At 41.4% G+C, this 26365-nt stretch overlaps 2 protein-coding genes across 4 annotated transcripts; both read right to left on the bottom strand.

Moving 5' to 3' along the window:
* Positions 1-2492: 2492 nt before the first annotated feature.
* gpt2 (glutamic pyruvate transaminase (alanine aminotransferase) 2) lies at positions 2493-15259 on the bottom strand. 2 transcript variants are annotated; one of them, XM_056412106.1, is made up of 12 exons: positions 13180-15259; positions 11915-12360; positions 11709-11798; positions 10346-10454; positions 9419-9552; positions 9033-9276; positions 7621-7700; positions 6902-7038; positions 5519-5693; positions 4198-4353; positions 3667-3779; positions 2493-3227 (listed from the first exon to the last, which is right to left on the bottom strand). In XM_056412106.1, the coding sequence occupies exons 2-12, from the start codon at positions 12263-12265 to the stop codon at positions 3101-3103; spliced, it is 1716 nt and encodes a 571-aa protein (XP_056268081.1). In that variant the 5' UTR covers positions 12266-12360; positions 13180-15259; the 3' UTR covers positions 2493-3100. The 2 variants fall into 2 exon arrangements, with proteins under 2 accessions (XP_056268081.1, XP_056268082.1); XM_056412107.1 differs by lacking the exon at positions 13180-15259 and having other exon boundaries at positions 11915-12438.
* Positions 15260-15332: 73 nt separating this feature from the next.
* c4h16orf87 (chromosome 4 C16orf87 homolog) lies at positions 15333-24075 on the bottom strand. Of its 2 annotated transcripts, XM_056412120.1 has the most exons (4): positions 23855-24064; positions 20076-20175; positions 17146-17325; positions 15333-16461 (listed from the first exon to the last, which is right to left on the bottom strand). In XM_056412120.1, the coding sequence occupies exons 1-4, from the start codon at positions 23969-23971 to the stop codon at positions 16343-16345; spliced, it is 516 nt and encodes a 171-aa protein (XP_056268095.1). In that variant the 5' UTR covers positions 23972-24064; the 3' UTR covers positions 15333-16342. The 2 variants fall into 2 exon arrangements, with proteins under 2 accessions (XP_056268095.1, XP_056268097.1); XM_056412122.1 differs by lacking the exons at positions 15333-16461; positions 17146-17325 and adding an exon at positions 17577-19757 and having other exon boundaries at positions 23855-24075.
* Positions 24076-26365: the final 2290 nt, after the last annotated feature.

Here is a 26365-nt window from a genome sequence, read left to right as displayed (position 1 = left end):
ACCATTTTGACCTGAGCTTGTAGCAGGTATAAAGCTTCAGTGAAGCTCAGTCAGGACGGTTCATACATCTGACATTCACTTTTCATTTGGAACAGCTCTTGGAAGGCAACACTTTGATGATGTAAATCATGCGAGCAGATTGACTGCAGATGGAAGAATCAGAGGAATTGAGATCCAGCAATACAATTCAAATACAAGAATGTAATCCTAATGCAATGCTACCACTAATTCTGAAGGCTTCCTCTTTTAGGGGAGTAGTTAACTTGTGCTTGACATAAAGAATTAGAAAATACCAAAGATTGTCTTTCTTCTGAATCTAGAAGTGTGCAGATGTCATTGGATCAGATGTGAGCTGCTGCTCTGAGCTAAACAAGGCCGACCTGTTGCTCTGAGCTAAACCTGTTGCTATTAGCTAAACAAGGTCATGACTTGCTGCTCTGAGCTAAACAAGGTCATGACCTGCTGCTCTGAGCTAAACAAGGTCATGACCTGTTGCTCTGAGCTAAACTTCTGCTATTAGCTAAACAAGGTCATGACCTGCTGCTCTGAGCTAAACAAGGTCATGACCTGTTGCTATTAGCTAAACAAGGCCATGACCTGTTGCTCTATAAGCTACACAAGGCTCTGAGCTGAATATGGCTTATCTAAATGTACATGCAGAGATATAGCCATACGGCTAAACACAGGCAACAATGCCTAACAATCACGACTGTAAACTATGTGAGACATGTTAGAGATGTGAGGAGCTGTGCTCTCCATGTTTCACTCTGATACAATAACTCATGTAGTCAGCTCCTCAAAACATGTTCACACACAACACAGAGCTCCATCCTTCTGGAGACCAGAGGACTACATGATGATGATGTGATGTAGTCAGAGGAGTAAAGACACTGACAGCAGAGTCACAACAGAACAGGTTATATGTTTATGATGATTTAGTTTATTTCGATCAGCAAAATATACAACAATCATAATTCAACAAAAGAAGAAAGTGGCTGACCGAAGGGTCGAGGATGAAGCTAACGAGCTTATAAGTGCCCTAACCTATGATTTCCGAAAAAACTTATTTCAAAGAATCATATATATATATATATATATATATATACACACATACATACGTATACATATACATACATATACACACACACACACACATATATACATATAAACACACACACTATACATACACACATGCATATAAACATAAAACGAAAAACAAAACAAACGTGTCCCCATTAACCGTTGATGTAATGATGATGTAGTAATGAAGGTTACAGGTGAAGCACAGGTGGTGCTGTGACTGGGTGCTAACTGAACGCTGCTTAATAAGAAAAACTCAACTGTCTCTTTATTTTTCAATTGTCAATATGTATTGCCTCGTGGTCATCATATCCTCACTCTTCCATGTGGGAATGTTTAGTTCCAAAATGACCCAAATAAAACAAGTAAATACATGATGTATACAACTATGCTGGAAATTAACCATGAACATAAATATCAGAGGAAATAAACGGCATTAAATACATATGTATCAATAACAGGTATACTGCCATCTAGTGGTATAAAGGTCAACCGTTTACTCTGCGGTGGAAATATAGTCTCTGCACAGAAACATTACTTTGATTAATCTATATTAGGAACTGTGTTGCATCAAACAATGCAACGATTAAGTGAGAAGGTGATTCTTGCTGTGTAGGCTACATGAATATTAAACTTCCCGTCGTCACCACTGTCGCTAACATATCCAGGTTTAATTCTTTATTCTTTATATTGACTAATTAATATTCTTCTAACGTTACCCTGCTATGTGTTTGCATCGTTAAAATATCCCCGTTTAATTATTTATTCTTTATATTGATTAATTAATATTCTTCTAAGGTTAATACGAATATGTATCACTGGCTTTTATTTTGACTTCATTTTAAGCACTTCCGTTCTGTCGTTTTTGGTTTCAGACGGCAGAAACGAAATACGGAGGTGGTATTCCGTTTTTCCGTTTTTGGTTTTCAAACGGAAAACGAAAAAACCACGTGATTTCCGTATTCCGTATTTGGAATGAAACGAAAAAACGAAATAACATTACGTACACGGACCGGGTCCTTTGTGATTTATTGAGTGTTCATTGTTTTTTTCCCCCCGAAATGTTGACAGACAAACGGATTGACCAATCACGTTGAAGGTTTCGTGTGTCGAGTTCTTTCCGCGCCGCGTCACCCGACACGTCGCCCCTCTGTTCCTCTGTGTCAGAGGGGGAGACGGGAGGAAGGAGGAGCAGGAGGAAACCCGACTGATTCATCCACGAGTTAAACTGATTTCTGCTCCTTATTTTCGCGGAGAAATGATTGTTTTAAAAACGGAAACAGTGTCAAACCGTACTGCCGCGGTTTAAAAAATAAAAATAAAAATAAAAATTTCGTTAATTGCGTTAAAATATTTTAGTGCGTTAACGCGGCCAAATTAATCGCATAGATTAACGCGTTAACGCTGACAGCCCTAATTGTTACCTTTTAATTTTTTTGTGATCACATTTTGTAATTTTCTAGATAGCCATATAAAAAAGAAAAGAAGTGCACACTACACAATAATAAAGATACACAAGCACATAATCATACAAAATAAAATAAAGAAATATAAATAAGAAAAAATATGCCAATACCTACACATATATATGCACGTACATACATACCCTCATTTATACATATACATACATATTATTAATTACCCCCCTTCCATTATTGGCATCGCCTAGTCCCCCTTATACATCTCCAGATATTATACAAGGGAATGTATTATATTATGATACAATTACATACATTGTTGGTTTTAGCTTAAAGCCGAGGGATCAGGATAAGATCGCTTCTTCTTAAGCACCATGTATTGGAAGTTCCATATTCACAAAATCTGGGTTTTCGTGAGATTATCAGTGGGACTCCAGTGCATTGCTAGCCTTTTCAGGCCATCAGGCCGGTTAATAAGATGTGTTTTGGGGTTTTGTTACTGATAATTCCAGTGTGGAAAAATAAAGCAATTGTTAGCTTTATTAACATTACACAAGCTGTCAACTGAAGCATCAGTTTGGTTGCTCTGACTTTTCTCTGTGTTAGTCTTGTGTAGTTCGTGTGATCTGAGGTGCCTGTTGTGAATACTCTTCAAGAAATCTGAGGTGGAATTCCTTGAGCTGCCCTAAGAGGACTTCCAGCTTTTCTGGGCTTGGCAGGATGGTCATTCTAAAAAACATAAACACGTACATACCGTCAAAACAAATACACACTTTGCTCTCTGAATTAATGCCACTACACCATTTTAGCCCTGCTTTTCGTGCCTTGACAGTGTTTAGAGCTCCCAGACCAGAGTCAAAATCCACGTTGGCTCGGTGATCACAGTGTCACATTTTCAATATGGATAAAAGTCATTGTTTCAGCTAGGCTGCTGGATCTGATGACTTTGAAAGTCAACTAAAGAGACACTGGACATGGATTTGGTCATGTAGAGACCTGTAGCCCCGCCCATTATAGTCAGTTTGACTCTAAATGGAGCATCATTTACGAAATGAACATCATGCTGTATACAAGAAGACTTGAAACGAGAGATAGAGACTTTTTTTAAATATTAAGTTAACATTATGTTTGAATGTTTGAATACAATTCTAACGTGTTCATGTCTAACCTGAAGTGAAACGTTCCCTCCCTCTGGCCAAATCCACTTCCTGGAACGACACAGATACCAGTTTCCTCCAGCAGTTTGAGACAATACAGCATGTCAGGAGCCATAGACTGGGACTGCAAATAAAAGAAACCAGTAACCAAACCCCTGTTACTTCAGTCAATGATGCCTTCACTCTATTCAGCTGCCAACAGATTGGAGACATATTCTGGGACGTTCAATGAATGCCGGGATAGAATAGGATTTAATTAGCTTTATTAAGTGTTCGTATGACATAAAGAGATTAGATTTTTGACACAAGCTAGCAAGGACATGGACAACAGTTCTCTTACCTGTGTAAACAAGCTATACAGGCTATTTTAAACAGATACCTGAATGAAAACCGGATGTAATACAACTGAACTCTTCTATCCAGCTGACATACAATGTTGTGGATAGTTTTGTATTTGTATGGTACATTTTGATGGCATTTCTGTTCACCACCTATGTCTGCACAGGACAATCCCTCATTAGAAAATGCGTGAAGTTACAGACCTGGGCTTCCTGGATTGCTCGTGGTGGGATGAAGATCTGAGGGAAGGCATACATGGCCCCTTGGACTGGGTTGCATTTGATCCCAGGCACTGAGTTTAGGATTCGCTCTGTAAGCATGGCCTTGTGAGCTAGGACATCTAGGACTGAGCTCTTTTCCTGGACACCAACATAACACAAAATACACAAGCTATAACAAATATGGAAAATGGAACCTCCCCACGGTGTGTCGGTCTGGTCCCCCTCAGAGGGAGACCTGACCACACATAAGGCAACATTCCTGGAAAGGATACGAAAATACCCACGTCTTGTGTAGTAGTATTTCTGTCCTAGCAGTTGCTAGTGATAAGTACATTGCATTTCCCATGGCTGCATACATTACGTGTATTTTTTTGCCATTGGAATGCAATGTCACAAGCCTATCCGGGTCTCATTATTGATACACACATTTTGGCCATAAACAAACATGATAATCTCCTCTGTACAGCTTCATGCGACAGAGTGACCAAGAAAAAAGATATACTTCCAAAGTAAGTGTACTGGTCTCAGTAAAGATGGTACTACTCCCTGTAGCTGTGTCTACGGTGTATGAATGTGACATGATTGTAAGTCGCTTTGGATAAAAGCGTCAGCTAAATGAAATGTAATGTAATTTTAGATGGATCCCTGTAAGCTGATTTGGTTCAATTCTATTAGAAGACTTTGACAGAACACTGACTACAGCTTTAAGCAAAGATTTGAGTGGCTGAAAGGAACAAGTTCTGAACTTCTGTACAAAGAGAACTAAAAGTAGTCAGGGGGATTAATGCACAAAAGGAGAAAATCGTGTTATGTAGGGAGCAAAACATGCAGTCAAATTTCTGTTCAGAGGTAAAAATAGTTAAAGTTAATCTTGAATAATCGAATTATATTCTTTACTTTTATAATAATATACAATTTTTTAATAAACAGTGTTATTTGATGCCAGCCTTGACACATACTGCTCTATTATTCCTCTGAATGGTGCAAACGTGAGTCACAGTGCTAGTGGTTTTGACTATGTCCTTCAGAGCCAATACTGTGAAGGTGACATCAGAGGAGGGATCCTCCTCTGTTGCTCTCCTGAAGGTTTCTTCCCTTTTTTTTCCCCCTGAAGGGTTATTTGGGAGTTTTTCCTGGTCCGATGTGAGGTTTTGGGGCAGGGATGTCTATGTGTACAGATTGTAAAGCACTCCGAGACAATTTTGTAATTTGTGAAATTGGGCTATACAAATAAACTGAATTGAATTGAATTGAATTGAATTGAATCACACCTAATTGATTTAAGAAAACCAAAGACACGCACCTTGATAAACTGCGCATACGAGGGCTCATGCACTTTGGGGGGATTAACAATGACGTCCATTGCTGCCTGTCCAGGGGTAGGGGGGCACAGGCGAACAGAAAGTAGTTTGACCAGCTGGGCCTCCACCTGTGGATCCATGTTCAACACTTCCATATAGCCTCCACGGAAACCACACCTGAGTGGGAGGGTGTGGAGAAACAAAACGTAGAGCAGATAATATGAGAAGTCCAGAGAAAGGGCACTCAACATCAGGGGATGGTGATACATGTTCTACCATGTACAGCCCTCAGACCCACAAATTAAATTAAACATTGCGAAAGCTTGAAAGCATATGGCATTCCACCATTTGGAAGGATCATACTTAGTTTGGCGAGATAGTCTTAAAACATATACATTTCAATTCAGTTTAGTTTCTATAGCCCCAAATCATAAATTACAAATTTGCCTCAGAGGGCTTTACAATCTGTTCACATACGACATCCCTGTCCCAGGACCTCACATCGGATCAGGAAAAACTCCCCAAAAAATAGAAATAGCTCTTTCACGGGGAAAAAAGGGAGGAAACCTTCTGGAGAGTAACAGAGTTGGATCCCTCTCCCCAGATGGACAGAAGAAATAGATGTAATGTGTACAGATGAACAGTGTTAGAGAGTTCCAACACATTCAAAGAATATGACAGAAATCATAAATAATAAGTCAGAAATTATTCACAATCCAGATTTCCACTACCCATGAAACAGAAGGAGAAAGAGAGGACATATGATGGCGGATCACCAATTAAGGCTTTGGAGGTGAGGAGAAGATTTTTAGTGCAGAGCAGCCAATACAGAAGTGCCAGGGCAATGACATCAACAGATGCTCCTTCGTTGCTTACCTGAAGGTTTCTTCCTGTGAACGTTTTTGTGCTATACAAAAAAAACTGAATTGAGTTGAACCAATTAGTCTCTTTAGTTTGATATGCCCAAGAACCAAATTATAATGTCAAATTCACCCCTGAGGTAAAGTTGGCTGATGGGCAGTGAGGTGGCTTTACAATGATTGGTGGAAAATGTGGGCCTTATGTCCATTGTGTTTGGCCAAAAATGACCACAAGCTGCTGTCATCTGTGAATTATCCAAAATCCAAAAGAGTCAACACAATAATTTGGGCTTTCATGAGGCATTGAAGCTAATGGTTGTAACTCCATATTTCCATAGAGCGGTGTCAATTTGATCATCTCACGCAACAAGGAGGACATATTTTCAAACTCTGAACTTAATGAAAATGTTGTTTTTAGTTTTTAGAACATAGAGTCTATTTGGATAATGATGGGGCTTTGTAGGCTATTAGTATATCTGATCCCCCTCTTGCTCAGTGTGTGTGTTCAATGCTATGGTTACTCACTCTCCAGTGTAGCCCTTGGAGGTGGAGTGGAAGGAGGCCAGTTCCACATTGTTAAAGTACTCAGGGCCCATCTCATAGAGGACCTTTTTGAAGGAGTGGAATTGACAGTCCAACGCGTACACGTTGTCCTGGTAAACCTGTAAAAAAACAGATTAACAACTATGGTGCAACAAGAAATCAACCTGTCAAACCATTGAGACGTTCAGAATGTTTCCTTTTTGACAGAAACAATTTTAACATGTCATAGCAGGGTAAACAAATGTAATTGATCAAATAAATTATGGTCCTCATCTATATAGAGAATCTTAGGGATTCCAAATATTGTCTTTAATTACAGCAGTGTTTACGCTGTTATGACATGTGAGAGACATAATATGCTAATGAGAATACAACAGAAACACTTCAACTGCTTCCTATCTGGATACATAACAACCCTTTTCTCAATATTAATAACTGTACTCTCAACATTATGGGGTTTTCTCTGAAAATATTAGATTTATTCTCAATGAAAATGGCCGCCAACACAAAGAATTGAAAGGATCTGGCAAGATAGTCTTAGAACATATAGGAAAGTCTTGCATAATACCAGAGCTGCCTATTTTTCATCAGTAATGGAGGACAATAGGAGCCCAAGGTTGTAGACAGGCTGACAGTCTCAGCTCTATGAGCTGTGTATTCCTACTTCATGAGCTTCGGAATTTGCTGCTATTTTACGTTACCTCATCAGCCATGACAAACAGATTCTCCTCCAAGGCAAAGTGGAGCACCTCCTCTATACACTTCTTACTCTGCACTTGACCTGGGGAACAGAATTTGGGAAACAAGATAACTATTAACATTGGAAGTAAATACCAGTCTGGTGTCAGAGCTAAAAGCAACACATAGGCTTTTATAGAGGGGTCCATATGCAAGGTAGTCAATGCTATCTAAACACACAATGGACATGTTTTCCCAGTAATTAGACACAAATACATGTCCAAACATTTCAACCCTCAACATGGTCTAAAAGTGAACCTGATGTATAAGAAAACACTGTGAAAGCTACTCGGAACCTTCAGCTGACAGCTAGCTGACCCACTACCATCTGCAGGAAAAGTGATGTGTGGGAGTGATGCTGAGTACTGATAAATAAATAAATCTAATAATAAAAAAAAGGTTTGCAAACTGTTGTCATGCATGAGATACATATTCAGAAACCTCACAAATACACATGTAATATTCTAGGGGTTGCTTGGTCTCCAGCGTGTGTGTGTGGGAATGGTATCAGGTGGAGGCCTAATTGGCCTCAGCTAATTGTGTTTTGTTCCCCAAAATAGGGACGAAGGAGAGTAAGGAATTCTGCCAGAGCGTGGAACCTATGCTGCCATAATCCAGGCAGACCAGCGGACGCAGCAGGGGCGCTCAGGGGCAAGGCCGAGAGCGCACCACAGAGGCCGCATTATTAATGAAGTAATAAAGCTTGGTGAACTAATTCCTGTTTACAGCATCTTTGTGCTACGGGGGAAACACCCGTGGTAACACTCACTTGTTACAGTGAAGTAATTTCAGCCTTATGCATTGACCACATTCCTTACCACAAGCACTGCTTTTAGGTCATACCCATCCCTGTTGGTATAAGTGGCCACAATGAAGTAGCTCTTGCTAGGAAATATATTACCCCACTAGAAAGCTGCGCTCACTAAATGCAGGGCTACTTGTAGTTCCTAGAGTCCTAAAAAGTAGGATGGGAGCCAGAGCCTTCAGTTAACAAGCTCCTCTTTAATGGAACCAGCTTCCACTTTCAGTCAGTGTACAGGAGCAATATTGGTGTACCCATGTCGAGGACACATCAACATGGTTTAGCGGAGCCGGGGATCAAACCGCCAATCCTCTGATTGAAGGACGACCTTGCTCACCACTGAGCCACAGTCGCCCCAGAAAAAAGAAAAAAAAGAAAAGTGCAGAACAATAGTTTGATTGCTGAAGCATTCCAACTAATATAGATGTAAAGAACAATACTTGGAATGCTGCCGAAGCATTCCATCTAAAAATGTCAAGAACAACATCTCTTTTATGGAAACAGTCATCATTCCCCTCTTATTCTTCATAAAAAGTTGAAATAGATAAAGGGTTAAACATCCTAATGTCCTACCGGTGGGGTTTCCAGGGTTGATGATACAGAGGACTCTGGGCTGACACTGCTGTTTAGCGGTGAGGTAGGCTCGCTGCAGTTCCTCAATATCCAATGCCCAGCAATGGTCTTCATCCAGGTAGTAGTTGATGTGCACAGCGTCTAACTCCGATATGGCTGCAGAGTACAGTGGGTACTGAGGGATGGGAATCATCACACCCGTCCTGGAGGTGCCCTGACCTGATACTATCAGCTTCAGGATGCTCTAGAAACAATATGTAGGATGTATGTGATTAATTTGAAAGCAGAAAAAGTGCAATCACTATCAAGTCATAATGCTTTCCCATTACTTGTTTTATCTATTCCCTGCCTCCCACCTCCCATTAACCCAAAAGTCCTGTTCGTACCATGATGCCATCACTGGCCCCTGTGGTGAGGTAGATGTTGTTCCAATCAGAAGGTACACCCTGGTCTCTATGTGTGATGTAGTCAGCAATGTCTCGACGGATACACTCCACACCCTGGCTGGCGCTGTACGAGCCTGAAGAAGAAATACACATCACACAGTACACATCTAATGGTTGTAACACGCCATTATAATACACATGTTTGTTTCAATCTCGATATAATTGAATGCAACACTGCAGTACTACAGTTCAGACTGTATGTGTGTGTATATGTATAACTTGTGAGGAAGGAAATCTGGCTGATCACAGCTGCCATGTTTTTTTCCTAGTGCAATAACTGTAATAATAACTTCATATTTACACTATGTTGATCTGCACTTTACACATTTCATTTATTTACACAACACACATACAAACACATTTCATTTTCATTTACACTGCACACATACTTTGCATTTTGCAAACTCTGTCTATATTTAATATTTTTATATTTAATTGAATTTTACACTGCAGTCATTAGTATTGTATAATATTTGTGTATGCATATATGTTGTGTATATATATACATATATTTTTTATTTTACTTTGTATACTTTGCACAGTCATTGTATTATATTTGTTTGTGTGTGTGTATATATATATACATATATGTTTCATTTTATATACATATATATACTTCATTTTGTATTTTATATTTTACTTGTATACATCTATATCTTTCATCCCTGTTTTCTATATTTTATATTTTATTCATGTGTGTTTAGTTTATTGGTGCTGCTACTGTGACGACAAATTTCCCCTTGGGGATTAATAAAGTATATATCTATCTATCTCTCTATGTTAAATATTTCCTGGTGAAAAGGCCTCTATATACTCTGGGCATAATGCCAACTGCCACCACACACAGACACACACACACACACACACCTAGGCTTTGTCCACCACAGTCCTGCAGAATGCGCTGGGCTCGTTGCTTGGCATCATCAGGGAAAGCCGGACTCTCCAAAAGTTCTGGGAAACAACACAGAGCCACCACCTACAGAGAGGCCGAATGAACAATGTTAGATTCAAACACACAAACAACCAGAAGAGATGGAGAGACACATAGGGAACGGTTTGCTTGGAGGGACTCAATCATTTTGTTTCAACCAATCAGTATTTAAAAAAGAGCTCCAGTAGGTGAACAGAGAAAGTAGCTCAAATATACAGTATGAATAGATATACTTACAGTATGTACACACACACACACACACACACACTGATATATTGCTGTGTGAGAAACTCTTGTGCAGGCAATTGATCTCTTGCAAAAAGCTTTTAATGTTGTTCAAAATACCCTATTTCAACTGAAACTTGTTTTAGATACAAATAAGACTAAACTTATGTTGTTTTCAAACAGTCGGAGTAGGCCACAGAATATCCCTTCGGTGGTCACTCTTGAAGGAAGTGAAATAGAGGTTGTTGATATAAATAGCTGGGTATTTTGATTGATGACTCCCTCCCCTTTAAGCCACATGTGCAGTACCTGGTGAAAAAGTTGAGGTTAAAATTAGGTTTTTATTTTCGAAATAAGCTGTGCTTTTCAACTCATGTCAAAGAGCGATTAGTTGCTGCTACTTTTGTACCTGTGTTGGACTATGGTGATCTTCTTTACATGCATGCCTCTGCTAACGGTCTTCGCATGGTGGACATGGCTTACCATGCTTCACTGTGGTTCATTAGCAACGTTAAAGCTTGGACTCACCACTGTGAGTGATACTCTCAGCTCTGAACAAAACCCCTAAAAGAACTGTAATGCTTCCTTCTGTAGACATGCCATACAGTATATTGCTTCTGTCCATCCAGGGAGAGGGATCCTTGTCTGTTGCTCTCCTGAAGGTTTCTTCCATTTTTTCCATGTGAAAGGGTTGTTTCTATTTCTTGGAAAATATTCCTGATCTGATGTGAGGCCCTGGGACAGGGATGTTGTATGTGTACAGACTGTTTCTTAAATTAACCCGGTTATGTCACTGTCTCTTAACTTTGTTTATTTTAAATTGTCTTGTTCTGTGTTTTTTGTTTGTAACTATGTGTTTCTTGTGTTGCTGCCTGTCTCAGCCAGGTCACCCTCGAAAATAAGAGATTTTTTATCTCAATGGGACTCACACACACACACACACACAGACAAAAACACAGACAGTGAGAGATAAAAAGAGCGAGACAGAGTGTAGTGGGTTAAACTGCCATAATTGGCAGGAGCTGGAAACATTCGTCAGAGATGGTGGTTGCTGCAGATTGGTTGGCTACACACCTGACGGAGGAAAGTGATTGGCTGCTGGCCCATAGCATGAGCGTCACCAATGTTGGCTTTGATGACTTCAGTGAAAGACTGCTTCTCTCCCTGGAAAGACAAGAACAAGATCCTCACAACCATAAGCAACCTGGGTATTCACCTGAACAACAAGCTGGACTGGGCTGACCACACACATGCACTTTATAAAAAGGGACAGAGCAGACTCTTTCTGCTGAGGAGACTGAGGTCCTTTGGAGTGCAGGGAGCACTCCTGAAGACCTTCTTTGACTCTGTGGTGGCATCCGCCATCTTAAATGGAGTGGTCTTCTGGAGCAGCAGCATGGCAGCGGCTGACAGGAAGAGGCTGAACAAGCTGATAAAGAAGGCCAGCAGCGTGCTGGGTGTCCTGTGGATACTGTGGAGGTGGTGGGGGACGGGAGGATGATGGCAAAGCTCTCGTCCCTGATGAACCACACCTCCCACCCCATGCATGACACTCTTGCAGCTCTGCACAGCTCCTTCAGCCACCGGCTGATTCCTCCCCGGTGTCTGAGGGAGAGGTACCACAAGTCCATCCTTCCCGCTGCTGTCAGGCTGCACAACACACTGCAGTAGATCGCTGGAGATGGTGGCAAACTCAGCACTTTATTTTCCTGGACACTTTAACCTGCTGGAAATTCACTTTGGTCACTGCCTTGTGTATATATTTAGTTTCCTCTGTATATTTAGTATTTTAGTATTAGTATTATGTTTTGTGTATTATTTTGATCATTATTAATGCTCTAATGTGCTGTGATCCTGAAATGTCCTCACTGTGGGACTAATAAAGGAGTAACTTATCTTATCTTTATGTTCACATTGGATTCTTTTGATGCTGAATACAAAAGTAAAAACACAAACCAGCAGCCCCATCAGAGCTGTCCACACAGTGGACTTAAAGCCGGACAGATCTATTTCACAGCGTGGTGAGCAGGTATATAGCAGGACCCGGTCTTGTGGTCGCCGTCCGCACGGGTCGCTACATCGCAATCAGTGTTGCCAGGTCCGCGGTTTTCCCGCGGAATTGGGCTACTTTTGAAGTGTTGCCGCTGGTTCGGGTAGACCTATTTTGCATGCAAATTACATGAATATCTTTCAATAAAAATCCATATTTAAAATGAAATAATTTATTTATACCCAAATCCTACCAAACTGACTCCAGATCAGCACGTACACGCCGACACATCCGCGCACACAGTTGAGCACACTCCGTCGACAACGCTCGCAGTGGGTCACTTTCCTATCTCAGGGGGGCATCATGAAGGAGTTATGGGCATATTTTGAGTTCTGATATTGGGCTTGTTTTGTCACACAGACCTGGCAACCCTGATCGCAATCGAGGCAGAGGATGACGCAACCTTTCTCATTGAGCTCTGCTGTCCGCATCTTCGCACACGCGCACAGGGAATTGAGATTATTCTGTATTCTTGCCATATGTATAGCCACTGACCTGCTGCAGAGCCCTCTCGATGTCTCCCGCCCTTTTGACGATGGGTCCTCTCACGGCGTACTCTACCGCTTTCACGTGCGGGTTTAAGGTCGCCATGGTCAGGCACCTCTCCCTCACCATGGCGAGAGCTCCCGTCCTCACGGAAGCTTCTGCCGTGCTGAACCGCTTCAGCCCTGCCGCCTTACCCCGAACATGCTGCCGCAAAGACGGACAGAGTGGGGCCGGCGGACACCCACGTGCGAAGTGTTTCAGGAGATGCATCGTTCTTCCGGATGGGCTCCGTGCAGACATTGTCTGACTGTGGCGCGTCCCCGCTGACGCACGCTCGCTCGTCTTAAGGCCGACGCGCGCACGCGCTCTATACAATCATATATAGACTGCAGAGCATTCGACCTCATGCTTGTTTGTTTTGTTCGATCAAACTTTATTGACAGCATCTAACAATGGAGTCCAACCAAAGAAATTGCTCTAAAGATATTTCATCTGCAGAGGTAACAATAAAACATGTTTACAGTGTTATACATAAATAGTTAAACTAAGATGTGAGAGAACAAGATGAAACAGTTGCCGTTTACTTTAGGCTCTTATTGACAGACTAACATGGACAGAAACAACAAATACTTATTTTCCACCTCTCGCAGAGACTGATAAAAGATTATATGAATATCGATTCATAGACCTTATAACCTCTATTATTTTCGTTTAACTGAAGCATGGCGGTTATATGAGTTTCCTGTTTCTTTGCATTGTTATTGAACACTGCATTGTCTTTTGAGGGTTGGTGTAGAGGGCAGTGCTCCATGGTCTGGTCTGCCGGTCTTGAGCCCCATCTGACCAGAGCAATGTTTGATCGTCCCGCTCTCGTTCTGAGGCAGTTTAGTGTTGTCACTATTGACACTGATTTTCAGGTCCTTATATTCAAATCATGTAATCTTTAACATCAATCCATGATCTACATGGCCTCACCTGCCCACTGTGGTGGATCCCAGTTCGTGGATGAGAGGTGGCAAACACCTGGACTGGTCAGCTGTCTCAGTCTGTTACAAGACTGATGCTTACATCTCCACAATCTCCCAGGACCTGAAGTGGGCCTCCAACATTAACACCATCCGCAAAAAGGCCCAGCAGAGGCTGTACTTTCTGCGCCAGCTCAGGAAGTTCAACCTGCCTCAGGAGCTGCTGATCCTTTTTTACTCCGCCATCATCCAGTCTGTCCTCTCACTGTGTGGTTTGGATCGGCCACCAAACAGGACAGAGTCAGACTACAGCGGATCGTCAGGTCTGCAGAAAGAACCATTGGTTCCAGCCTCCCCTCCATTCTGGACTTGTACACCGCCAGTCAGGAAGCGGGCAGGAAAGATCACTGCAGACCCTTCACACCCTGGACACAAGCTGTTCCAACTCCTGCCCTCTGGTAGGCGCTACAGAGCACTGTACGCCAAAACCACCAGACACAGAAATAGCTTCTTTCCACTGGCCGTCAACCTGATGAACAATTAATCAGACTCTTCCATCTGCACTATCTGCACTTTTTGACTACTGTCTTTAATGTCTTTTTTATATTTATCCCGCTTATTGTATATTGTGTGTGTGTATAAGTACGGAAGAGCAAAGTGAAACCGGAGTCAAATTCCATGTATGTGCAAACCTACATGGCCATTAAAGCTGATTCTATTCTATTCTACATACAGTTCACGTCTCACTCACATCCACACCAGTCTGTGCTACACATGCTGGAATGTGGGAAATGCACACAGACGCAGAATTAAAAAAATTACTTTCAGTGAAGGGTGGGTTTGGGGGTCGGCTGTAGCTCATAGGGGGATTGGTCGTCCTGTAACCACAAGGTAGCCGGTTCAATCCTCGCTCTCCCCATAAATTGTATGTTAAAGTGTCCTTGAGTAAGACACTAGACCCCAGTTGCCACCCGGCGCTTCACAGCAGCCCACGGCTCCTTAATAACTAAGGATGGATTAAATGCAAAGAACTTCCCCACAGGAATCAATAAAAGTGTACATTTCTCTTCTTGGATTCATCACCTCGACAGCACCACAGTTCCTCCCTCATGTCTTGACAGGATTCAACACACAGAATTGGACAGTGGTATTCATCTCATATCTGTAACTAAACCGAAAACACTGAGAAGTGTGGAATAACCTTTCAGTAATTGTTTTTAATATTTTGAAGTCATAGAACAGAATGTCTGGCAACTTGGGACATGAATTTAAAAAAAAAAAATTGTTAAGAAGGATGCTTATTTTTCACTTTTGTCAAAATATAACTATTCACATATATATATATATATATATATACACACACACACACACATGTGTATGTGCATACACACAAACATGGCCCATCAAACTGAACATAATTTCATCAATTAACCAAGAAAAGTTGCTGATTGAATCAAAGTTGGACAGATTGATAAAATTCCTTTTATTTTAAAAGAGAACATATTTTACTACATGAGAACTACCTATAAGCAAAAAAAATCTGACTGCGTTTATCAATCTAGGAAAGCTGGATACCGTCTTTAGTTGATTGCAAATTTTATCTAGTTTAATTCAAAGAAAGGTGAAATTCATCTTAAATAAGACCATTTGCCAAAGTCCATAAAAGTAACTCATAAATACATGGTGTGCATAGGATGCACTACGTGCTCAACATTACTTACAGATCATTTAACAATGGAAATAAAAATAAAAAGATCTTTATTGCATCTCGCAGTTTTTAAGAAAGCACACAGCTACAAAAATCTCTTGGTCCCTTAAATTAACGTGAACCTATTGTCAATTGAGGAAGTCCACTTTCTAATAGTCTATTTATTTCAGGTGAATGTAGTATTTCTTCCAGACGTGTGTATCTGCAGAAAAGTTGGGAAATATCATCATGCTTCTTTTCATGTTGTTACAACACAATCCATACTCTAGAAACATTGATTAGCACGTCTGTGATGGGTGTATAATACAAGGTGCTGGAGAGCTGTGGTCTCCCAATGAAAACAGCTTCAACTTCAGTCTCAAGTTTCAGCAGCTGGCTGAATCTCTCTCCATCATCCAGATCAAAGTTCTGCTCCAGACAGTTCTGCCCTCTTTGGTCAACCCCTTGCTGTTGTTCTACGATACGTTCTGTGTCAGGGCTCTGTTATTTCTGCCTTCAGCTATAAGATGAGTCTTTGACCCAAGATTTTGCGGTTGATCTCAGCCAAGGCCACAGAGAAAACAAAGGCCTTCTCATCCGAAAGACTGGCATAAATATCCACTTCCTTCTCTTGTTTCTCTGTGAACACAATAAAACCCAATCAATCACAGAAAACCCATTTTGTCAATACTGAATGTATCTCTGGCCATGCTTAATTACTGTAGGATTAATAATAGTTAATGTCAAATTCATTCTGGAGCAGTGGCTGTCAAACCTCGATGCCTGCCTCCCCGTGGGAAAGTTAAAGGTGGGTGAGGAGCGAGACATGAGGCAAAGACGGAGTGGGAGAAGAGGATGGATTCATTCGTTACAAATGCTAGCTCCACATATTTCACCTGTATACGATATATGGACACAACCTCGATCCGTTTTACGTTATCGACTTACCAATACGATAAATGTACATGACCTCGATCCGTTTTTAAGTTATCGACTTATCGATAATAAATGGACATGAGCGTAACCAGTTTTACGTTTTCGACTTATTGTACGGTAAATGGACATGACCTCAGCAAGTTTCACGTTATCGACTTATCGTACGCTATCCGGACACGACATCTGCCAGTTTTACATTATCGACTTATTGTACGATAAATGGACATGACTTCAACCATTTTTACGTTATCGACTTATTGTACGATAAATGGACATGACTTCAACCAGTTTTACGTTATTGACTTGTCCTACAAAATCCGGACATGACCTCTGCCAGTTTTACGTTATCGAATTATCGTACGGTAAATGAATAATCACTTCTTTTACCTTTTTCGTCTTCCTGTTTCTTCAGCACCACTGTTTTTGGTCTGCCCCGTCCCCTTCGAATGGGATCCGATTGGCTGTTGGCCCTGGATCTTCTCCTGTTCTCCATGTCACTGGTTAAAGAAGAGTCTATCCTTTCTCTGCGAATGCGTTCTGTCCTCCTCCGCTTAAAGTCCAGCTTGTCTGAGGCAGAACATGGATCATAAGAAAGGTCACATCATAAGAGTTGGTTAGACTGGTTCCAGGCAGACGTCTCGAGTTTTCTTATTTTAAAAAACAATGACGATACGACCAAATATGGAAATTATAATAATTTTGAGAAATAAAATCAAATGCACTCGCATATAGCTGCAATTGGCTATTCTAGGTTGAAGCACTTTTTGGCTGAACAAAAGGAAGCAGCTCAGTTGCCTAAATCAAACCGCAGGCAGCAGTAACTTCAGCAGGTTTAATTCTATCCAAAGAAGTGAGAGCAATTCACACACTTCTTTCATCATCACAATAACAACCTTTCAGTGATTACTCACTCAAAGTCCCCCCAGGCATTTGAGGACTGGTTTTAACAGCTCAAATTAAAAATATGCAGCTAGTTTGGTGATGTTTGTCATGGATATATGAACACATTTGCTCATTTGTTCTATGGTGATCTCTCAATTATCCAGTCAGGTTTTCAAAATACAATTCTTGCCTTTCACACATATCAGTTGATTGTCCAGCAATTTGCCTAACTTATCCACATAATCATAAAACATTGTCCCATTTATCATGATTAATGATGTATATGTGATTGGTTGTCCTGCATACTTGCCATCCCACATGATAGCACTGTTGTGCTCACTGCAGCAACTTAACACAACACATATATAAAACTAAAATCATACTTGGTAAAATAGGGAGATTATTTCATCTATTTTCTCAAAATGTTGCTTCATTCTCGATTACGGTGTGGATATATTTGCATAAAGTTGACCATGAGCAAAAATCTTGCTGAAACAGATGTTAGGTACTAAAACCCAGGGGTTTGCTTTAGAAATGTATTGAAATCTATTATTTAGGTAAATAGGTACCACATGCACATTTAAAGAGCTCAATTCCCCCTAAAGAGTAAACCATGAAAATAGTTGATCTACAGGGAATATTTGATAGTAATCTACAGTCTTCCTCTCATTTTTACAACATAAATAAATACATTTTCCCCATGAAAAGTCACCAGAATGCAGGAATTCAAGGATCATGTAATTATTAGGGCTGTGAAACGATTAAAATTTGTAATCAGGTTAATCACAGGTTTCTGTGGATTAATCATGATTTAACTCTAAATCTGTCCTTCTGTACACATTACATCTATTGCACCTGTCCATCCTGGAGAGGGATCCTCCTCTGTTGCTCTCCTGAAGGTTTCTTCCCTTTTTTCCCCTCTGAAGGGTTATTTGGGAGTTTTTCCTGGTCCGATGTGAGGTTTTGGGGCAGGGATGTCTATGTGTACAGATTGTAAAGCACTCCGAGACAAATTTGTAATTTGTGAAATTGGGCTATACAAATAAACTGAATTGAATTGAATCCCATATATACATTCAGGGTTTTTCCTGGGTCAAAATGGGTCTTCGGCGCACCGTCTGTTCGTTGAGTGAGTGATCAGCAGCTGGCCGCTCGGTCCATTCGCGCACCTCACAGTTGCGTATTGATCAGACAAGAAGACACGCTTATCAACTCCAGTGTTTCCCCTACTATTATAACAGGGGGAAATGGGGGGGGGTGCAAGTGACTTTTTTTCGTCCCGATGTGCGCGCACACGCCGGCATCCGAGCTCTGCGGCGCGCGAGACAGAGATCGGAGTCGTGTTAACGCGACACGTAGAGACAGAATGACATGCTGCTGGAGAGACGACCAACAACAGACGGATTGGAAGCTCATTCTGCGCATGCGTTAAATGCGTTAAAAATAAATAACTAGTTAAACCTGTAATTTAATTAACTCAGTTAACGCGTTATTTTTCACAGCACTAGTAATTATGCAATACAGCGAAGAACAATAAAATTCAGAGGTATCCCATTTTCAACACAAAAAACATTAGAATTTTCACCACAAAGAATGTAACCAGCAGCAAGAAAAAGTATTCTCTTGGCAGATAATATGGTAAATTAAATACGAGGAAACCTTGTCCATCAACTCTGACTGTCTGCGCACCAAGCGTCATGATGTAAACATGGGGTCCATCTCCTCTTGTCCCCTGGAGTCCTGCTCTCTGTCCTGCTGTCCGCCCGCCAAGTGCAGCTTGATACTGGACCACGAAGAATCCAGGTCTCTGTGAAGATGTGGGCTCAACAGTCACTGACCCCCCGCTGTTTCATCCATCTAATTTTTCTGCGATCAGATAGCCAGGAGCATGCTGGGTAGTGGCGTAGCCTCAGGTCGTAACCGAATTAGCTTAGCTTCCCACTCCTCTCTGGGGCGGTTTGGTGGCTTTTGGTCTGGCAGTTCTGGCTGGTTGGTCGGTCGTGGGTGGTGAGTCTCAAAATGAATCCAATCCCCACATACTTTGTCAGATGTTGATGCATTTCCAGTGTTTGACGCAGAGATAATCCTGGGGGAGCCCCTGCTTAACAGTATCCATCCTAAAGATCAGAATTCTAGACCTTACTCATTTTAAAAACACTGGTCTATGGCCCTGTAGACTCTACAGGGCCAAAGACTAGTGTTTTTACACAGTACTTTACTACAGTGTAGAGGCACCGCAGCACATTTCAGAAGTAATTCTCTCTTGGCTTTGTATTCATAAATCCATGGCAGATGGTGAGACTTTACGAAGTAAATAACCCTGAAGAATGTCATTGAATTACCATTTCTTTGCTCAACACAAAAGTAGAATCAAAGGGACATTAAAACACAAGGTCAAACAATATCAGGCGTACTTTATGCAGGCTGAACCTTACCTGCTATAGCTGGAGAAGAGCGCTCATTTAATTTGGCATTTAGAAGTTTTCTGCTTATAAACACATAACCACATGGACAGGACTTGCACGCAACTGGAATCTAGAGAGAATCAAACAGGAAACACAAAAATGATTAAATCACTGCTACAATTTAGGCCGTAGGGCAGGGGTGTCCAAACTTTTTGCAATGAGGGCCAATTGTGATAAAGTCAAGATGCCCGAGGGCCAATAGTTCATTTAAACATTTTTTTAAACCACAAAAGTTACATGAATATAGACTGTTATAAAACAATGTATTTTAACTGTCACAATTACTTTTATTTTTTAAATGACAATGTAACCACATATAATAGAAGCAAGTCTGCCTTTCATTGTCAGATAACAATGAAAACGCTGTAAATAGAATACCTTACATTTCTATGAGTTACATAACGTTGCTTAATGAACATTTTAAACAGGAGTTTTAAGTAATGCAAAGTGGTCTGTTATCATTACACTTACAAACTAATTAATTTTGCCCTTATCTTTTACTAGATCTTTTCAGAAACACAATAGTTTGTCACATCTACAGGTTTTTCACTGTTAATGACATATGTTACCGTTCAACACACTTCACATTTAGCTTATTGTGGCTGCAATTAACCTGTTTTGCACTGAATACCTTTTCAAGATAATATCAATAAAGTGCAACCTGTGACAAATTAAACCAAATAAGATCAAGAATTTGGGCATAAAGAGTTTTACTGAGTGTTAGTTACACTGCATATCTTTTCAAAATAACAAAAACGCGCAACCTTTGAAAAACGAAACAAGTGCAGATATGTTTGAGTCATCACGTTTTACTCTGTGTGATAAAATGGGCTTTCCACTCCACCTCTTTTTAAAACGGGGTTGCAGGCTTGATACGGCCACTCTCAATAATGCTCAATGTTGAGCTCTTGTTTTGAAGGGCAACAGCTGGAACGCTGAGGTAACACCTGGCAAGTCGCCAATAATCTAGTCTGTCGCGCATGCGCAGCGTAACCGGTTAACGCTGTAACGTACACATTTACACAAAAGTAGGCGACAGGCATTTCGCTCTTTATTTATTAATGACTTAGTTTTATGTCCGTGTAGTTTGTAATATGTGAAGTTCTCAAACAAGGTCTTGAAATAAAAGAATCTGCATTTACCCTCGCGCCCCACCTCGTCTCTGCTCTAGCAGAGAGCTACTCTGAGACGACGTGTCCGTCTTCACCACTGTGGGAACGCAGAGGTATCGGTTTGCTGTTCCCGCGACATATTGGACGCTCTCTGCCGGCTGGTTGGAGCGCGCTCACCTGTATGTGCGCACCTGTCTGTGCGCATGGGGGCGGAGCTCCGCCGGGATACCGAGAGCCAGGAGAAGTGTGAACGCCACCACGTAGAGACAGAAATGACATGCCGCTGTGTCGATACGATCAATAATATACGACCGTTTAGTTGAATAAAACAACCTGACATTACTTATGTTGTAATCTGGCGCTATAGAGAACATGTCAGTGGGGCGGACCCCCACCCTGTTCTCATGGTAGGGGAAACACTCGTAATTCCCACCGCTCCTGAAAGCGGCGGCCCTCACTGTCAACTTTTCTCCTTTTTTTTGCCGTCGCCATGGCAAATAGGTTTCGAGAAGGGTTCACGCCACGGATGCAGAGCCAGATACATTAGAAAGGAGGAATTACGTCTTTCAAGTTTTTATGATTTATTTATTCTGACAGATCTGGCGGGCCACAAATAACACATTATATGACCGATGTCGCGGGCCATATGAAATCTGACCGCGGGCCACAATTGGCTCGCGGGCCGGACTTTGGACACCCCTGCCGTAGGGGATAGGGAGATTAGACATGTGAGCTTTGATCAAAAAAGCACAACAGAATAGCTCAAAGAATAAAATCATATAAACAGCTTCTTCCTCTTGAATCGTCAATGTGATTTCAGGACTATCAGCCAGTTAAACAATGCTATATATCTTTCATACATATGGACCTAAAAGACAGATATAATTTAAAAGTAGTCCAGGTGACAACTGTGTCACAATGTGTGTTTCATGTCTTACACAAATTCCTGTGTTTGGTGGTGTAATGGATTGAAAATTAGTTGTCTTTCGTACGGATCCAGTTTAACAATCAATGGTTGTTTTGAGCAATAAAAACCATACAATATTTTTTTTCTCAACCATTTGCATTGTGTTTTCAAGCAAATAACTACTGTAGATGACTATATTAGTCAAGTTATATGGATGGTTCACACTGACTTCAGGGTAGCTAAAAAACAATAGCCTGATATACAAGCTGCCATCACAAAACAGAAAACGACTATCTTTATCTGCAGACAAAACACGATGAGGGTATCTCAAAATTATGTTTGCTCTCTTTTTTCCCCCCATCAAAAACGGGAAATGTGTGTGATCTTTTGCACCCCATACCTAAACGGGCAGCATAATGTGGCTAAAACAAATTAGCATACATTTTAAGTTACTGGAGGGATGGGAAAATGCTGAAACACAGTGCAAGACGTAAAGGAAATATTGTTTTTTGAGACACACGATCGTAGATATTTCCTGATTCCCGACTCCCGAAATCACCAGGAAGATAGCTCAATTCAAAATGATGAAGCTGCACAAGGCTTTCCGAGAACGTTAGGAATAAAACCTTCAGAGAACATTCTGAACTAAGAACATTCCCAAACAAGGTTAAAAAAGGGGACAACAACGTTGAATTCTCGGATGTTATGAATACAACATTAAAAGGACAATCCTAACCGACATTCCAGAAAACAATGTTTTGGGAAAGTTTTAGAAAACGAGGTTAGGAATAGAACATCCAAAGAACAGTCAGAAAAAATATATCCCCATAATGTTAGGAACCAACATTTTGAAATTGCAAGAACCTCAAGGATATAATGCTCATTCTGAATTAAAAACATTCCAAAACTAGTATGTCCCGGGGTTTTGTGAATGTTCAGGATACAACCTTCCGAGAACATTTAATTTATTCAGAAAATATTAGTAAAATAAAGTTGTGAAAACACGTTCCAAGAACCACGTTATGTGTTAATGTTAGGAAGACAAGATTCTGAAAACGTTTAGAAAACAACGTTTCCCAACCGTTCTGACATTCTTTTAAGAGAACGTTACAACTACACGGTTCAGAGAGATATAACACTCAGAGAATGTTAGAAAAACAACATCAAGCAATCGAGAACGTTCTGAAAACATTGTTCCAAGAGCATACCGAACAACCATCCCTCAACGTAGAAAAAACTATGTTCAGAAACGTACCGACTGACAACAGATTAATGCTCTAAGCTTTGTAAATGAGCCGATATTATTATTTACAATTGAATAATAACCCATTGTTTTTCAAATGTTAATAAGTCACATTTTTATGTTCGCTCAGAAAAAAGAGATCTCACGTCGTTCCCTCTCGGGTCGGAACACACAACGTTTCACCGCGAACTACAGGACGTCGTGATAAGACTCAGAAGTTGCCAGAGGCTGCACATGTTTACTCTTATTCGGAGAGCAACTAATGTTCCATTGCTCACACAAGACATGACCAAACACAGCCGAACCAGGGGAAATACGTGTCAATAGATATGCATTTGAGAGGACAGAGGCTCCCTCTGCGGAACAGAGCAGCAGCATCGAACGTTAACTTGCTCAACCGGGAAACGGTTTCAGCAGCCGACATTACGAACATTAGATCAGGTCCACTGTCGACAGGGTTCACAACTGAAACAAGTATTTCCCTCACCTGTTGGTCGCATTCAGGACAAGATTTAGTAGCCATTTTGACTTTCTTTGTTTTATTTGCAGACATAATCCGTTTCCTCCGGCTGTACGGCAGCTCCAGCTTCTCTTTGCAATACATGGACGGCAGCCGATGAGCTCCGAGTACACTAGCATAAATATACACAACGCGAAGTGGCTAAACGACAACACACCTTTTTGAAGCACACATTACAGTATACTGGTAAAGCGAACAATGGGCGCATGCGCAGGGAGAGTATCTCTGCTCATGTGTTGCATTCAGGTAACATGAGGAAATGGTACATGTCAGACTCTTTACACTGGTTCTCGTCAGCCTTGAGAAAGACACAGAGGTTGCGTCCGGGATAGGACATTGAGATGACTGACTACATCGGGGATCAATTATTTAGCAATACGCAGAACAGGTGAAAAGATGCTGGAAGAGTGCCTGACACCATCTGTCAAGCATGGTGGAGGTAATGTGATGGTCTGGGGCTGCTTTGGTGCTGGTAAAGTGGGAGATTTGTACCAGGTAAAAGGGATTTTAAATAAGGAAGGCTATCACTCCATTTTGCAACGCCATGCCATACCCTGTGGGCAGCGCTTGATTGGAGCCAATTTCCTCCTCCAACAGGACAATGACCCAAAGCACACCTCCAAATTGTGCAAGAACTATTTAGGGAAGAAGCAGGCAGCTGGTATGCTGTCTGTAATGGAGTGGCCAGCACAGTCACCAGATCTCAACCCCATTGAGATGTTGTGGGAGCAGCTTGACCGTATGGTCCGCAAGAAGAGCCCATCAAGCCAATCCAACTTGTGGCAGGTGCTTCAGGAAGCGTGGGGTGAAATTTCAACAGATTACCTCAACAAATTAACAGCTAGAATGCCAAAGGTCTGCAATGCTGCAAAAGGAGCATTCGACGAAAGCAAAGTTTGAAGAAAAAAATTAATACTTCAAATACAAATCATTATTTCTAACCTTGTCAATGTCTTGACTATATTTTCTATACATTTTGCAACTCACTTGATAAATAAAAGTGTGAGTTTTCATGGAAAACACAAAATTGTCTGGGTGATCCCAAACTTTTGAACGGTAGTGTATATACAGTGCATCCGGAAAGTATTCACAGCGCTTCATTTTTTCATGTTACAGCCTTATACCAAAATGGATTAAATTCATTATTTTCCTCAACATTGTACACACAAAAACCCATAATGACAAAGTGAAAACTGTTTTTTGCACATTTATTAAAAATAAAGAACGAAAACATAACATGTACATAAGTATTCACAGCCTTTGCTCAATACTTTGTTGAAGCATCTTTGGCAGCAATTACAGCCTCAAGTCTTCTTGGGTGTGATTCCACAAGCGTGGCATACCTATTTCTGGGCAGTTTCTCCCATTCTTCTTTGCAGAACCTCTCAAGTTCCATCAGGTTGGATGGGGAGCGTCGGTGCACAGCCATTTTCAGATCTCTCCAGAGATGTTCAATCGGGTTCAAGTCAGGGCTCTGGCTGGGCCACTCAAGGACATTCACAGAGTTGTCCCGAAGCCACTCCTTTGTTATCTTGGCTGTGTGCTTCGGGTCGGTGTCCCGTTGGAAGATGAGCCGTCGCCCCAGTCTGAGGTCCAGAGCGCTTTGGAGCATGTTTTCATCCAGGATGTCTCTGTACATTGCTGCATTCATCTTTCCCTCAATCCTGACTAGTCTCCCAGTTCCTCACGCTGAAAAACATCCCCACAGCATGATGCTGCCACCACCATGCTTCACTGTAGGGATGGTATTGGCCAGGTGATGAGCAGTGCCTGGTTCCCTCCAGACATGACGCTTGGCATTCAGGCCAAAGAGTTCAATCTTTGTTTCATCAGACCAGAGAATTTAGTTTCTCATGGTCTGAGAGTCCTTCAGGTGCTTTTTTGCAAACTCTAGGCGGGCTGTCATGTGCTTTTTACTGAGGAGTGGCTTCCGTCTGGCCACTCTACCAAACAGGCCTGATTTGTGGAGTGCGGCAGAGATGGTTGTCCTTCTGGAAGGTTCTCATCTCTTCATAGAACAACGCTGGAGCTCTGTCAGAGTGACCATCGGGTTCCTGGTCACCTCCCTGACTAAGGCCCTTCTCCCCCGATCGCTCAGTCTGGCTGGGCGGCCAACTCTAGGAAGAGTCCTGGTGGTTCCAAACTTCTTCCATTTCCGGATGATGGAGGCCACTGTGCTCATTGGGACTTTCAATGCTGCAGAAATCTTTCTGTACCCTTCGCCAGATCTGTGCCTCGATACAATTCTGTCTCGGCGGTCTATAGATAATTCCTTGAACTTCATGGCTTGGTTTATGCTCTGATATGCACTGTCAACTGTGATACCTTATATAGACAGGTGTGTGCCTTTCTCAATCATGTCCAATCAACTGAATTTAGCACAGGTGGACTCCAATCAAACATCTCAAGGATGATTAGTGGAAACAGGATGCACCTGAGCTAAATTTTGAGCGTCATGGCAAAGGCTGTGCATACTTA

Source organism: Pseudoliparis swirei, chromosome 4 (genome assembly GCF_029220125.1).
Source record: "Pseudoliparis swirei isolate HS2019 ecotype Mariana Trench chromosome 4, NWPU_hadal_v1, whole genome shotgun sequence".
Lineage (NCBI taxonomy): Eukaryota > Metazoa > Chordata > Actinopteri > Perciformes > Liparidae > Pseudoliparis > Pseudoliparis swirei.
This window is presented reverse-complemented; position numbering and strand designations above follow the sequence as displayed.

Excerpts from the sequence above, each read along its gene's own strand:
- c4h16orf87 (XM_056412120.1), bottom strand. The coding sequence starts at position 23,971 with ATGTATTGCAAAGAGAAGCTGGAGCTGCCGTACAGCCGGAGGAAACGG. Across the intron at positions 20,176-23,854 it reads GTCCTGAATGCGACCAACAG|ATTCCAGTTGCGTGCAAGTC; the intron begins GTGAGGGAAATA and ends GATTCTCTCTAG. Across the intron at positions 16,462-17,145 it reads GAAACAGGAAGACGAAAAAG|AGAAACAAGAGAAGGAAGTG; the intron begins GTAAAAGAAGTG and ends TTGTGTTCACAG.
- gpt2 (XM_056412106.1), bottom strand. The coding sequence starts at position 12,265 with ATGGACTTGTGGTACCTCTCCCTCAGACACCGGGGAGGAATCAGCCGG. Across the intron at positions 11,799-11,914 it reads CAGTCTCCTCAGCAGAAAGA|GGAGAGAAGCAGTCTTTCAC; the intron begins GTCTGCTCTGTC and ends TTGTCTTTCCAG. Across the intron at positions 10,455-11,708 it reads CAATCACTTTCCTCCGTCAG|GTGGTGGCTCTGTGTTGTTT; the intron begins GTGTGTAGCCAA and ends GCCTCTCTGTAG.